We start from the raw sequence: 14,078 nt of genomic DNA on the forward strand, positions 1-14,078 counted from the left end.
CAAAACAGAAGGTAACCAAATGTTGGTGAGGATGTGGAGAAGCTGGAACTCTATGCACTGCTGGTGGGAATGTAAAATGGTTCATCTGCTATGGAAAAGTCTGGCAATCTCTCAAAAAGTTAAACAAAATATTACCATATGATTCAGCAATTTCACTCTTACATACTGAAAGCAGGGACTCAAACATATACTTGTACACTAATGCTCATAGCAGCATTATTCACAACAGCCAAAATGTGAAAACAACCCGTGTCCATCAACAAATGAATAAACAAAATGTGGCCAATGTGTACAATGGAATATTACACAGCCTTAAAAAGGAAATTCTGACACATGCTACAATGTGGATGAACCTTGACAACATGTTGATTGAAATAATCCAGTCACAAAATGATAAATACTGATGATTCTACTTATATGAGGTACCTAGAGTAATTAAATTCACAGAGGCAGAATATGGAATGATGGCTGCCATGGGCTGGGGCTGGGAGGGGCAGAGGAGTTAATGGGTACAGTTTCTGGAGTGATGAAAAAGTTCTGCAGATAAATAGTGGTGATGGACATACAAGAGTATGAATGTACTTAATGCTCCTGAATTGTACACTTAAAAGTGGCTAAAATGACCAATGTTACTATATTTTATCACAATAAAAAAAAACAAACAGTCATATGGCCGGGCGCGGTGGCTCACGCCTGTCATCCCAGCACTTTGGGAGGCCGAGGTGGGCGGATCACAAGGTCAAGAGATGGAGACCATCCTGGCCCACATGGTGAAACCCCGTCTCTACTAAAAATACAAAAAATAGCCAGGCATGGTGGCACATGCCTGTCGTCCCAGCTACTCGGAAGGCTGAGGTGGAAGAATCGCTTGCAGGTTGCAGTGAGCCGAGACTGCACCACTGCACTCCAGCCTGGCGACAGCAAGACTTCATCTCAAAAAAAAAAAAAAAAAAAAAAGGCAGCATCCTGCTCCTGTAATCCAACACTGAGTTTGAAATTTTATTTTTATTTTATTTTATTTAATTAATTAATTAATTAAGTAATTTATTTGAGACGGAGTTTCGCTCTTGTTACCCAGGCTGGAGTGCAATGGCACGATCTTGGCTTACCACAACCTCCACCTCCTGGGTTCAGGCGATTCTCCTGCCTCAGCCTCCTGAGTAGCTGCGATTACAGGCACGCGCCACCATGCCCAGCTAATTTTTTGTATTTTTAGTAGAGATGGGGTTTCACCATGTTGACCAGGATGGTCTCGATCTCTTGACCTCGTGATCCACCCGCCTCGGCCTCCCAAAGTGCTGGGATTACAGGCTTGAGCCACCGTGCCTGGCCCGAAATTTTATTTTTAAATTAAAATTTTATTTAAAAAAATAGTCATATGTCACTTAACAACAGGGATACATTCTGAGAAATGTGTCATTAGGTGATTTTGTTATGGCGAGATCATTATAAAGTACACACGTGGGCTGTATGGTAAGGCCTGTTGCTCCTGGGCTACAAACGTGCAGTGACTCTACTGAACAATGCAGGTACTTATGACACAGTGGTATTAGTACACCTAATCATAGGAAAGCTAGAGTAAAAGTACAGAGCAAAGAATAAAAAATGGAACTGCTTTGGGCCAGGCGCGGTGGCCCAAGCCTGTAATCCCAGCACTTTGGGAGGCCGAGGCGGGTGGATCACGAGGTCAAGAGATCGAGACCATCCTGGTCAACATGGTGAAACCCCGTCTCTACTAAAAATACAAAAAATCAGCTGGGCGTGGTGGCGCGTGCCTGTAATCCCAGCTACTCAGGAGGCCGAGGCAGGAGAATTGCCTGAACCCAGGAGGCGGAGGTTGCCGTGAGCCGAGATCGCGCCATTGCACTCCAGCCTGGGTAACAAGAGCGAAACTCCATCTCAAAAAAAAAAAAAAAAAAAAAAAAAAAAATGGACTGGTTAGGGCACTTGCCATGAACAGAGGCTGCAGGACCGGAAGTTGCCGTGGGTGTGAGTCGTGAGTGCATGTGAGATCTGGGACATTATTGTACACTACTTTAGACTTTCTAAACTGTATATGTGGCCGGGCGTGGTGGCTCACGTCTGTAATCCAAGCACTTTGGAGGCCAAGGCGGGCGGATCACCTCAGGTCAGGCGTTCAAGACCAGCCTGACCAACATGGTGAAACCCAGTCTTTAAAAAAAACAAAAAACCGTATACTTAGGCTATACCACATTTATATTAAACATTTTCCTTTTTTTTTTTTTTTTTTTTTTTGAGACAGAGTCTTGCTCTGTCGTCCAGGCTGGAGTGCAGTGGCACAATCTCAGCTCACTGTAACCTCCGCCTCCCAGGTTCAAGGGATTCTCCTGCCTTAGCCTCCTGAGTAGCTGAAATTACAGGCGAGTGCCACCATGCCCAGCTAATTTTTTTATGCTTTTGATAGAGCCGGGGTTTCACCATGTTGCCCAGGCTGGTCTCAAACTCCTGACCTCAAATGATCTGCTCGCCTTTGCCTCCCAAAGTGCTGGGATTACAGGTGTGAGCCACCACCGCACCTAGCCTAAAAATTTTCTTTCTTCAATAATAAAGTAACCACAGCTTGATCAGTTACACATGTGGTGTGATGATCAGTTACACATGTTAACCAAAACGTGGTTATGTGGTGCGCGACTGGTATACACAGGAGAGGTCCTGAAAGAAAAAAAAAAACCTATTTGGACCAAAAAAGGCCTTTTCTGGTTCCGTTGAATTAATCTCTTGCACAGGCCCACTGCCCACTCTGCTGATGGGCGCTGAGCTGTAGGCCGAGCTGCCTAGAGGCTGAGGTAAGCTGAATTTGTGGGAACCCCCACCTTCCCCTTGAGGAAGTTTAAATTATCAGGTCAATTAGGAAAGATACAACCGAAAAAATCCAAGTTTCATTCCCACTTCAAGAAGGCGTTTCCTGGCTGGTTGCCACTTTTATTATTTTTGGCTCAGGCTGCTGAAAGCCCCACAGACCCAGGGAAGGTACAATGTGATCTTTGATTCGCGTTTCAGGGATCAAAGTGAGTGAGTTTGGGTGTAAATGCAGATAACATTTCAGAGAGCCTTCATGAAAGGAGTCACTAGACCAGGGCAGAAAGGGAGCTGGTGTGTTACGTGTGTGTTCCCCTTCAGAAGCGTCACTTTCCGGTGAATCCAGCTGGCTGCCCGTGGCCCCAAGACTCCTGGCCTGCATCCAGGTCCGTGGCCCACAGGCATTAGGTCCTGGGCTGGGGCGTCGGCACCCTCTCCCACCTCGTCTCCAGGCACCGTGAAGCCGAGGAGAGATGGTGTGGGGCGGCCCATGCAAGGGAGGAGAGCACCACTTCAGCCTCGCGGGTCTGGTCCCGGGTCTGAGTTGGGCACGGCCAGGTGGGGAGGCCTTGGCAGCCTGCCCTCGCTGCCCTCTCAGGGTCCAGCCACCGCGTGGGTCGGGAAGCACACCTACACCCACAGCAAGGAGGCCCAGGGGCCCTGCCCGCAGCCCCTAGGCATGGAGGTGGAGGGTCCTCTGGCCTGCCTGCGCCCTGCCTCCCGCGCCTGGGCCGCAAGAACATCGAACAGGGCCCTGATGAGGTTTCCAGCACCGGCACCGGCACTCCGCGGGCATGTTCCAGCGCGCTCACGAGGCCCAGCAGTCCCGCTATGCCCACACCCGCCACGACAGCTGCAGCCCCCCAGGCTTAGCCCGACCCCAGCAGCCCCCACAGTGTCCCGCTGACGCCAGGACAGTAACCGCTGGCTGAGGCAGCATCGGCCCCTCGGTCTACGCCACAGCCGGGTGCAGATTTCCCTGATCTCAGGGACCGCCGGGCACCGCCCGTTGGGAATCACGGGGGCAGCTTTGGCCCAAGCGCCTCGCGCCTGCACACGCGGCCCCACCTGCTCCGGTGGCGCCCGGCGCCACGTGAGAATAAACGCTCCCATCACTCACCGCGCGGCGCCACCGCGCCAGCAAGGACCGGGAGCGCCTACGGGGGCAGCGCCTACACGGCGCACGGCGCAGGCGCGGTGGGCGGAGCGCGCGCGCACGGCCCGGCTGGGAGGCGCGCGTGGGGCGTGTCGGGAGCCTGCGCGGGTTCGTACGCGGCGGCCGCGCGCACGCTGGAGGCGTGGCTGCGCGACGCAGTCGGGCCCTGGACTCCGCGCGGCGCTGCTGCCTGCTTGCGTCGCCGACTCCGGCCGGAGGGTCAGTGTGGAGGCGGGAGCTGCCGCGGCCGGCTTGGAACTCCGTGCGCGCGGGCCTGGAGCTGCGCCCCTCCGTCTTCTCCCGACTTCTGATCCGCGGAGGGGCACTCGGAGCCCCAGCCTGGGTCGCAGTGCCTTAGGCCTGCGGGCCTCAGTTTCTCGGTCCGCGCCGGGGGTTTGTGGGGGCACCTGGAGACATTCGGGCCGCTGTCGCCGTTTCGGGAGGTCGCGCCCGCGCCTTGCCTGGCCTCACGGCGGCCGATCTCGTTCTCCACTTTCTAGGTGGCGCTCGGACTCTCGCCCTCGGAGGGAGGCCTGTCCCCCGGTCTCTGGCTGCGGATCCCTGGACCCTCTTCGCGGGCGCTGCGCGGAGCCGCAGGTAGGTGGGCGTCTTACTGTCGTGGGGCTTGCGAGCTCGTCTTTCCTGCATGGCGGTCGCTGGGGGGCGGGCGGTGCAGTCGTGTGCGCTCAGCTTGCTCTGAGGCTTTGGGCACGTTTTGTAGTTGGGGCCCCTGGGTCTACCTAGAGCAGAGAACGCCCCAACGTTCCAGGTGCTGCCTTTGGCCTTGTGGGGGCAACTACACATGCGCCGTGGTACCTGCTCCTTTAGGATGGTGCCGTGCAGTTCAGAAGGGCCGAAAGTCTCCTGTGCCAAGGCAGTGTGGGGAGAGAAGCAGGGGAACCAGCAGACGGTTAGGCGTGGGAGGGCTAAGCTGCTTAAAATGGTGAGAGTGCGGCCCAGCGTTAGGAAGGCTCAGGCTGAAGCAGGCCTGGCTGGCTGGCGCAGGGAAGCTTTCTCCCAGGCTCCATTGGACACAGGTGTGCAGGTGAGTGGGCAGGGTGGTGGACTGGAAAGAAGGGAAGGCAGAGATCTGGGTAGCACACTGTGGCTCCTGGGCGTGGGTGTGGTCATTGCAGGTAACTTGGATACCTGAACTTGGCTGGTGGTAGGAGCTGGGCCCTGGATTGGGGTCACTGCTTTTTTAGAGTGCAATGAGGGACGGGACCGGACACACTCATGTGCTGTCCTGTGGGTTTGCTGCCCCCAGACCTTAGTATAATCTTACAGTAAGGTGGGAAGCCAGGGTCAAGGGCTGGGCTTTCAGGTGAAGACCCTCCAGAGGGGAGGGAGTCAGACCTGAGGGGTTCCAGAGTGTTTGGGTGGTGGAGGTAGGGCCAGTGGCCCTGGCAGGTTCTAGTGCTGCAGGCCACTCTGGGAGGTCCTTGAACCAACTCGTCCTGAGGGGAGATGACCGGCAGATAGGAGACCGGGGAGGAAGGTGTGTGTCGGCCCTGTGCTGCCAGTGAGCCGGTGGAGTTTGTATGCAGGGTGAAGCAGAGTTTCATGGAGGTGGTGAGTGGGCGTCTGTTTGCAGAGAGACTGGGGCGGGGTGGGGGCTAGCGTTCGGCTGGAGAGTGTGAGACCCCCGGAGGAGGACTCCTTCCACTTGAAGAGAACTGTGCCAGCCGGCTGTGGAGCCTCCTAGGTGACTGCTGCATGGAGAAGAAGGGGCAGGTTCAGCCATCAAACTGAGACTCCCCAGACCCAGGGCACAAGTGACTGGAGCGGCGGGAGCAGACAAAGCAAGTGGGATTCCAGGATTTCACAGTGGGGGACTGGGATACTGGGCTGTGGCTGGGCTGGGGACTGTGGTGTTTAGGGGTGGGGGTGGCATTGCCTGCAGGCGGCACTCAGTTGTGAGAGGTGAATTTGGAAAGCATGTGGGGTCCGGAGGGAGCAGATAGTAGCAGGCTCCCCGCTGCTGTCGGGGGTGCAGGCAGGAGCTGCCGTGTGCCCGGTGCTGGGATGTAGAAGAACCTAATGACAATGCCGTTTGTGCGTTGTTCGATGTTGGGGCAGTTAGAACGTGCTCAGCAGTCACATGCAGTTTATAGTCTGCATGCTGTTACGGTTAAGGCTGTGGTCTCCAGCCAGTTTCTTCTGCTTACTTCACTGATGGGTTGGTGTGTGGCTGCAGACGAGTTCCTTCAGCAGTGTGTGCCTCAAAGACAGTACTGGTACCAATCTCATGTGGGGGAGGTGGCGCAAATGGGGCATTCAGTAAAAGATTGCTACTATTGCTATCCTGAAGTTCCCCGGCAGTTCTGATCTGGTGCCTGTTCGTCTGAAATCGACAGCGGTTGTCATTTCACCGTGCCCTTGCATTATTATCACAGGCAGCATTTGCCCACCTTCCCAGACCTCACAGGCCAGTCCCCTGGGCCCCTCCTTCCACTCAGACCTCCTAGTTGGGTACCAGAGGGTTGCCTGCTTGCTGCCTCTTCCCGCCAGTCCAGTGGTGATGGTTAGGCCTGGTTCCTGCTCTTCCCTACCTTGTCTTTGGACAGATTGCCTCGGATGGTGGCCTGCGACTGACAGTCCCTCAGCTCTTCTCAGCTCTCCTGAGGCTGCAGCTGTCAGCTCCCTGATCCTCAGCACTTGCCTGGACCAGTGTGGGTCTGCCACGCCCTGTTCAGCCATCCCTGTACTGTCGTGCCGTGCAAGCCACATCTGTCCACACCCTGCCCCCAGTGCTGGCTCTCCTCTCTTCTCCCCTCTGCTCCCAGCATGCCTCGCGGCCGTTGCCGTCAGCAGGGCCCTCGCGTTCCCATCTGGGCAGCCGCCAATTATGCCAACGCACACCCATGGCAGCAGATGGACCAGGCCTCTCCTGGGGTGGCATGCACCCCCCTTGTGGATCCCTGGATTGAGCGGCCCTGCTGCGGGGACCCCGTGTGCGTGCGAACGATCATGGAGCAGAAGAGCACAGCTAGTGGTACTCCTGGCGATCAGCTCGCAGAAAGGGGTCCTCTAGCTGGGTGCATGCCCAGCCCCCGACCCCGCAGGGTGGACTTCTGCTGGGTGCCAGGCTCGGACCCAGGCACCTTTGATGGCTCCCCATGGCTACTGGACCGTTTCTTGGCCCAACTGGACGATTACATGTCCTTCCGCTTCGAGCACTATCAGGACAACACCAGCCGTGTCTACGAGATCCTCGGGCGCCTGACAGGCCGAGCCCGGGCCTGGGCAGCCCCCTACCTTGTTGGGGACCTGCCCCTGCCTGACGATTACGAGCTCTTCTGCCGGGATCTCAAGGAAGTTGTTCAAGACCCTAACAGTTTTGCTGAGTACCATGAGGTGGTTCCCTGTCCCCTGCCCCTGGCCTCCAGCCGGCCACCAGTGTCCCCGCAGCTGCCTGCGGTGAGGCAGTACTTAGCTAGGTTCTTGGAGGGCCTGGCACTCAACATGGGTACTGCCCCCAGGGCTTTACCAGCTGCCATGGCCACCCCTGCTATGCCTAGGTCCAGCTCTATATCCAGAAGTGCTCTGCCCGGTCAGCAGCTGACCAAGGGGAGCGCCCCTGGACCCAGGGGGCCCCCAGTCCCGCCCAGTTCTGCATGTAGCTCCAAGCCTGGTCCTGTGGAACCAGCCTCCTCTCAGCCAGAGGGGGCAGCCCCCACACCTGTCCCTAGACTGTTGGAGTCAGCTGATTCTCCTGCCCAGAGACCAGACCCAGCTCACCCAGGGGATCTGAAACCCCGGAAAACAGAGGAGGAGGTTTTGGAGACAGAGGGAAACCAGGAGGTATCCTCAGGTACCCCAGGGGAGGTGGTGGAGGCCCCGGAGACCCCAGGAGAGCCACCACTTTCTCCTGGGTTCTGAACACAACCCAGGCGGGAGCAATGCTGCGCCTCATGATGAGGTGGCCTGTGTGGCTCGAGAGCCCCTTAGTCCCCTGTCAGAGGAGAGTGGCATCCCCAGATTATTTCAGACGACCCCAGAGCTGGGCAAGGTGTGCTTGTTTTGGACTTTGCCCTGAGCAGAAACGGCTCCCCCGACCCCAGCAGAGCTGTCCTCCGCCCTGTGCCCTTTCCCTGCTCCTGCTGGCTGTCAGTTGTGTCCCTGCCCATCACCTGGGAGTGCCGTCTCACCCAGGCCTGCTCCCGTGAGGGGGTCATTTTGTGGATCAACTCCCAGCAGATACTTGCATCATCTTTGTCACCTCCACCCCCACAAAACACCCCCCTTGGTATCTTCCACACTGGCCGGGACTGAACTGGGTCTGCTACATCTGCCCTGTTGGGATCTGGTTTCTCTTTGGGTTCTCTGTGTGTCCCCCTAACCGCACCATCTCTGCTCCCTGTGACTTCTGTCCCAGTTGGAATGTGAGGAAGGCTGCCTGGAGGAAGTGGCAACTTTGATTCTCCTGGATGAGTGGGATGGCATCTTGGCAGAGAATGATGTTTCCGGTGGGTTTACCAGCAGTCCTGGCCAGCTGGGAGGTTTGGATGCAGGCAGATGGGATGCAAGCCCCTTGTTAAGCTGAGCTGCAGGCATTCTCCCTTCGTTTGTTAGCGCTCAAGTCATGCCTGGTGTTCTGAAGCAGCTTCCTCTTCCCTGCTGCTGTGCTGACGTCCCCTCCCCTGCGCACTCCCGTACATCGCCCATTCAGCAGTTAACCCCAGTGAGGTAAATGACTTGGATCTCCCTCCTGGCTGTGACCCTCCAGGGCAGGGGCTCTGTCTTAGTCAGCTATGTGGCTTGGTACACAATTGGTGCTCATTAAACGTGTTGGATTACTGGCTGAGCCTGTGGTGCAGTGGCTGCCTACCAGTGAGTCCCCGTTTGCATTCTCAGAAGCAGAGGCCTGGTCATGAGCATTCCAGGTCAGCATTGCAGGTGTGGTTTCTAGCAGGGGATTTGAGGCTCCAAGAGTCTGATGGAAGGAGCTGGGGCTGAGTAGGCGGGGGTGGGTGGCTTGGCAGGTGGAGAACGGACTCCCGAGAGCTGTAGGTGAAGTGAGGACCAGGCAGCAATCCAGAGCTGTGAGGCCCCAGGCCCAGAGGATTGGAATGAAGAAAGACCTGTTCCGCACAAGGAGGGGTTTTCTAGTGGAGCTGAGCCTGGAAGCTCCTGGAGCCAAGCTTACCACAAGATGGGCAGGTACAGCCGCCCAGTGTGTTCAGTGTGTGCCCACTTTGGTGCTTGGATGAGAATTTCAAGCCCCTTTCAGTTTTATGATTGTGAAAACAACAAAACAACACCTTCCTGAAAAGTAGGAAGGAAAAGCAGAAATGTGAATTGAAAATACAGCCAACTAAGGAAAAACGAATTAGCAAGCATCTGATTAAACTTACTCAGAAACTGACTGGGCACGGTGGCTCACACCTGTATGGCAGGCGGATCACCTGAGGTCGGGAGTTCGAGACCAGCCAGACCAACATGGAGAAACCCCGTCTCTACTAAAAATACAAAATTAGCCAGGTGTGGTGGCGCTTGCCTGTAATCCCAGCTACTTGGGAGGCTGAGGCAGGAGAATTGCTTGAACCTGGGAGGCAGAGGTTGCAGTGAGCCGAGACTGTGCCATTGTACTCCAGCCTGGGTAACAAAAGTGAAACTCTGTCTCAAAAACAAAACAAAACCAAAAAAACCTTAGAAATATAGAAATTGTTGGGATTATTTTAGTTGGTAATTACCACTAAGAAAGGCTCTGGGTTCAGATGGTTTTATGTGTGAGTTATTTCAGGGCACAAATACCATGTAGATAAAACAGCTGGAAACCCTGGAAATAGGTGGGAAGCTATTGTTTGTTAGAAAGCGGGTATAGCCCCTGTCGCAAAGTAAGTAAGCTGGCTGAGGAAACCCGTGTTCAGTCTTGATTCTGGTCAGATGTGGGAAGTCCTGGACATCCTGGCCCAGCCCCCTGCTTCTGTGCCAGGTCACACAGCTGCCCTCTATCCAATGGCTCTATCCAATGACCCCTGAGGGGTCAGGTCAGACTGCTCCCCCATGTCTGCCTCCAGTGCACTGTGGCCTGGCTTGCCTGTGGGTCTGGCAGTAGAACTCAAGAGTTGCTCTCTGGGATGGACAGACTGGTCACCCAGTTAACCCTTACCCTGTCCCACAGGCTTCTGGACAGGCCACCTTCCCATCTCCCTTTAGTGGACCTGAAGTGGATCCTTCAGCCTGGGGTTGCTGCCTTCTCTTCTGAACTCTGTCCTACTGGGGCTTGGCCTTTTCGGCTCTTGAGACCCAGGCAGCTCCTGGGGATGTGTGAGTTATGGTCTGCCATGTGTCTGAGGGCCAGTTGCACAGCATTAGCCTACGCAGGCTTGAGAGCTCATGGGAGAGTCCAGGTGACCTGGTTTTTAATTTGTAAAATGGGTCCTGTTCATTGTGCTTGGGCTTTCTCTAGAGAGGAAAGCAGGGTCTCAAAGTGCTGATGTCCAGGTTTCCGGCACAGGTAGGGTGGAGGCAAGGATGGGCTTCGGCACGGCCTTCCCGACAGGCAGTACACACGGCCCCTTGCAGAGTTGCTATGTGGCCAGCTGCTGCAGCACCTGCTTGCAGACAGACAGATGACAGAGCTGCTTTCCTGCTCCTTGGGGAGGGAGGTGCACCAAGGGCCAGGAGAGGAGGCACTCTCCCTGGGTCGTTTGTCTCTCCTGGCTCCCACTCACCGACAGACCCGAAGCGGGGGTGCTCAGGAGCCACAGAGCCTGACAGGGTTTGCTGGGTGTGCTCAGGGACAGGCCATGGTGCTGGCCCTGCTTTCCCATCATGGTATCTGTCCCTCGCTTCCCTTGGAAATACCGGAGATTTTCTATCCTGAAGATAGGACACGATGGGTGCTATGAGATGGTGTTTGAAGTGCCTGTCTCCAAGGAAAACTTTAAAACAGGAAGTTCTGAGGATGAGGTCCTATGGGATATTGGAATATTTTATAAAGCTACGATAATTAAAATACTTAGATGTTGTGGACAGATGAGCAGAGAATAGGGAACTTTGAAACAGGGTCAAATAAATAGGGAGATTTAGTACATGCTAGAGGTATTTCCAATTAATGAGGGTAAAATGGATTATTCAGTAAAAGCAGTTGGCCCTCTGGAAGACAGTAAGGCCGAGTGCATGCCTCACTCTTTTATGTCAGTACGTATTCTAGAAGGATTAAAGATTTCAGTGTTAAAATTACGAAAGTACTAGAGGGAAATACGGGTGAACTTTTTTGGCCTGTGATTCCAGGATTTAAAAAGTCTTAGATGCCCAGAGTTGTGGAGGTATGGAGAAGCGGGCCTTCTCATGCTATTGGTGGGAGTATACAATATTACAGTTTGACCACATAAGGTGTGTGTTCTGGGAACACACATGCTGTGACTGCTTGCTAGGTGCATGAGGGCTCTTGGCAGGGATGGTCATGATTTGGTGCCACTACATGGGGGTTTAGAGCAGGGACTGGAGGTTGGCCCTGGCTCCTCCCCTCCCTTCATGAGCTGAGGGTCCTCATCTGACCTTTTTGAGCTGTGAACATAGTTTTTCATCATGGGGTGGTCAGAAGGTTGGAATGAGAGTGGTGCCCATGCCTTGCCTTGGCTGGGGTCTAGGCCCTCTGACACCCACCTTGTGGGTGTCACTGTTTTTTGAACAGCAGAACTGGAAAAGCCCAAAGATCCAGCAATAAAGGAGCAAGGCAAATAAAACTGTTACCCTGCAGGGTCAGGCAGCATGAGGCAGGTTGTGCTGCAGTAACAAAGATCTCCAGCGGTAGTGCTACGGTTGACGCTGTTTATTTCTTGCTCACACCTGGCGGCCACAGTGGATGGAGCCTGTCAAACCTGTGCTGACAAGAGCCTACCTGGACATATTTCTCCATGCTAACTGAGGCAGGGGAAAGACCACAGCAGGCCACAAGTGATGTGTGTCACCCCGCTTCCATTTCTGTGGCCAAAGGAAACCACAGAACCACACCTGAGTTCCATAGGACGGGAGCAGCTGATCATCCTGTGGGCCAGGGTGCTCAGTATGAAGTAGAGCAGCCACCCAATGCGGGGCTGGTGGGTGCTGCTGCTAAGGATGGGAGGATGGCCTGCGTCTGTCCCCGGGCAACACACCTGTTTGTCTGCTGGGGCTGCCTGACAAAGGACCACAGGCCGACAGGCTTAAACAACAGACATTTATTTCCTCATGGTTCTGGTGCTGGAAGCCTGAGATCAAGGTGTGGGCAGGGTTGGTTTCTCCTGAGGCCTCACTCCTTGGCCTGCAGATGGCCACCTTCTTGTCGTATCCCTGTCTGGGTCTGTGCCCTAATCTCTCGTGACGTCACCAGTCTGTGAGATCAGGGCCCACCCATGAACTCAACGAACCCTGAATTACCTCTTTAAAGACTCTGTCTTCAAATAGAAGTCCTAGCGGTTAGGACTTGAACATAATATTGGGGGGACACAGTTCTGCTCACAGCAGTGCCCGAAATGGGCTTCTCTGGTTTTGTCTTTGCTGTTCCTGACAGTGCTATCTTGAGCAGGCCGCCGTCTCTACATGCCTGTCCCCCAGGCCCTGGGTTCTGGGGCCATACTGAGGCGTGTTGGATGGCCAAGCCTCAGCTGTTGAGTGGGCAGTGCCTAGTTGTGCTGTACGTGACACTGTTTCTCACTTAAGAAATCTTTCCCTACCTGGGGGTGCACAGCATTATCCTGTATTCCCAGGTTGTAACATTCTGCTTTTGACATTCAACCTCAAGTGTACCTGTAAGTGTAACTGTGGTGGGAGGGAGGGGTCTACTGTCATCCTTGAGAGCCTGCGATGAGCAGAGCCCCTCTGCCGACTGCGATGTACATGTAATATGAGCAAGAAATAAATTTTTGATGTGTGAAGACACTGAGTTTGGGGCTTGTGTTTTCCACAGCATAACCTATTATATCCTGACCGACAGGGGATCCCATTTCACCTTTTTCCACAGGGCACCAGCCTGCCCCAGCATCAGCTGCTGGCTGCAGCAACTCACAGCCTGGCTGCAGCTCCCCACAGGCCGCGCCTGGGCTACCTGCGTACTCTCTGTTCCGATCTGTCCCCTCCTGGGTTATTCTAGCTTTATAAGTCTTGATTATCTCATAGGGAAACCCCCCATGCCCCCATTCTTCAAATTGTCTTGGCAAGGTTTTTGGTGGTTTTTTTTTTTTTTTTTTTTTTTTTTTTCAGATGGAGTCTTGCTCCGTCACCCAGGCTAGAGTGCAGTGGCCTGGTCTTGGTTTACTGCAACCTCCACCTCCCGGGTTCAAGCGATTCTTCTGCCTCAGCCTTCCAAGTAGCTGGGGCTGCAAGTGTGCACCACCACGCCTGGCTAATTTTTGTATTTTTAGTAGAGATGGGTTTCACCATGTTGGCCAGGCTAGTCTTGAACTCCAGACCTCGTGATCTGCCCGTCTTGGCCTCTCAAAGTGCTGGGAGTACAGGCATGAGCCACTGTGCCGAGCCTGTCTTGGCAAGATTTAAAACACATTGGATCACAAATGCAGAGGCAGAGAGGATGGTGTCATGGCACTTGCCCAGCCCCAGCACCGTTCACACTCTGCTGTTGCAGGCCTTGGGGGCGCTGTGTCGCTGGACAGCCAAGCCTGCTCTCCAGACAGCAGGACCTGTCACTCCCTTAGTTTCTTTTTGGGCTGCATCGTCTCTGTTACAGGGTCATGGTGTGTAGGTGGGGGCTGGCCAGAGGTGAGCCCAGGCCTCTGGGGTGCCCTCATTAACCCACTGCTTTCCTTCTTGCCTCAGGGATCCACAGCACAGGGCTGGAGCCCATGGATGTACTTGCCACATTCTTCTGTGTCCCCATGGGCGGGGCTGCCAGCTGGGTGCAGAGGGTATGTGACTCCCCTGCCCCTGCTGTGCCCGCACTGCCACCTCACCTGTGTGTGTGAACAGCACAGGGGACTGGGGAGTGTTTGTGGGTCGTGGAGCTAAGACTGTTTACCACAGGCTGTGCACGTGGGGGCCCTCAGTGAGGGGTCCACCCCCAGCACCCATGGAGTGGGCTATGAGGGCACCCCACAGGGCAGAGCAAGCAGGAGGCCGGCCTCTGTCTTCATTTGCATGTGGATGTGGGTGTGGC

At 54.8% G+C, this 14,078-nt stretch overlaps 2 protein-coding genes across 2 annotated transcripts in view; both read left to right on the forward strand.

Annotated features, from left to right (window-relative positions):
• Positions 1-4,481: 4,481 nt before the first annotated feature.
• Positions 4,482-12,845, forward strand: RTL10 (retrotransposon Gag like 10). Its single transcript, XM_010330514.3, has 2 exons — positions 4,482-4,573; positions 6,544-12,845. The coding sequence occupies exon 2, from the start codon at positions 6,764-6,766 to the stop codon at positions 7,856-7,858; it is 1,095 nt and encodes a 364-aa protein (XP_010328816.1). The 5' UTR covers positions 4,482-4,573; positions 6,544-6,763; the 3' UTR covers positions 7,859-12,845.
• The window catches only part of GNB1L (G protein subunit beta 1 like), a 75,220-nt gene continuing 65,640 nt past the window's right edge, over positions 4,499-14,078 (forward strand). Inside the window, exon 1 of the mRNA XM_039462441.2 lies at positions 4,499-4,573. The gene's annotated coding sequence lies outside the window, so the exon portion shown is untranslated. The remainder of the gene's footprint in view (positions 4,574-14,078) is intronic.

This window comes from Saimiri boliviensis, chromosome 21, assembly GCF_048565385.1.
Source record: "Saimiri boliviensis isolate mSaiBol1 chromosome 21, mSaiBol1.pri, whole genome shotgun sequence".
Classification (NCBI taxonomy): Eukaryota; Metazoa; Chordata; class Mammalia; order Primates; family Cebidae; genus Saimiri; species Saimiri boliviensis.

What these genes read in the sequence shown, in the direction of transcription:
- RTL10 (XM_010330514.3), top strand. Translation starts at nt 6,764, where the DNA reads ATGCCTCGCGGCCGTTGCCGTCAGCAGGGCCCTCGCGTTCCCATCTGG.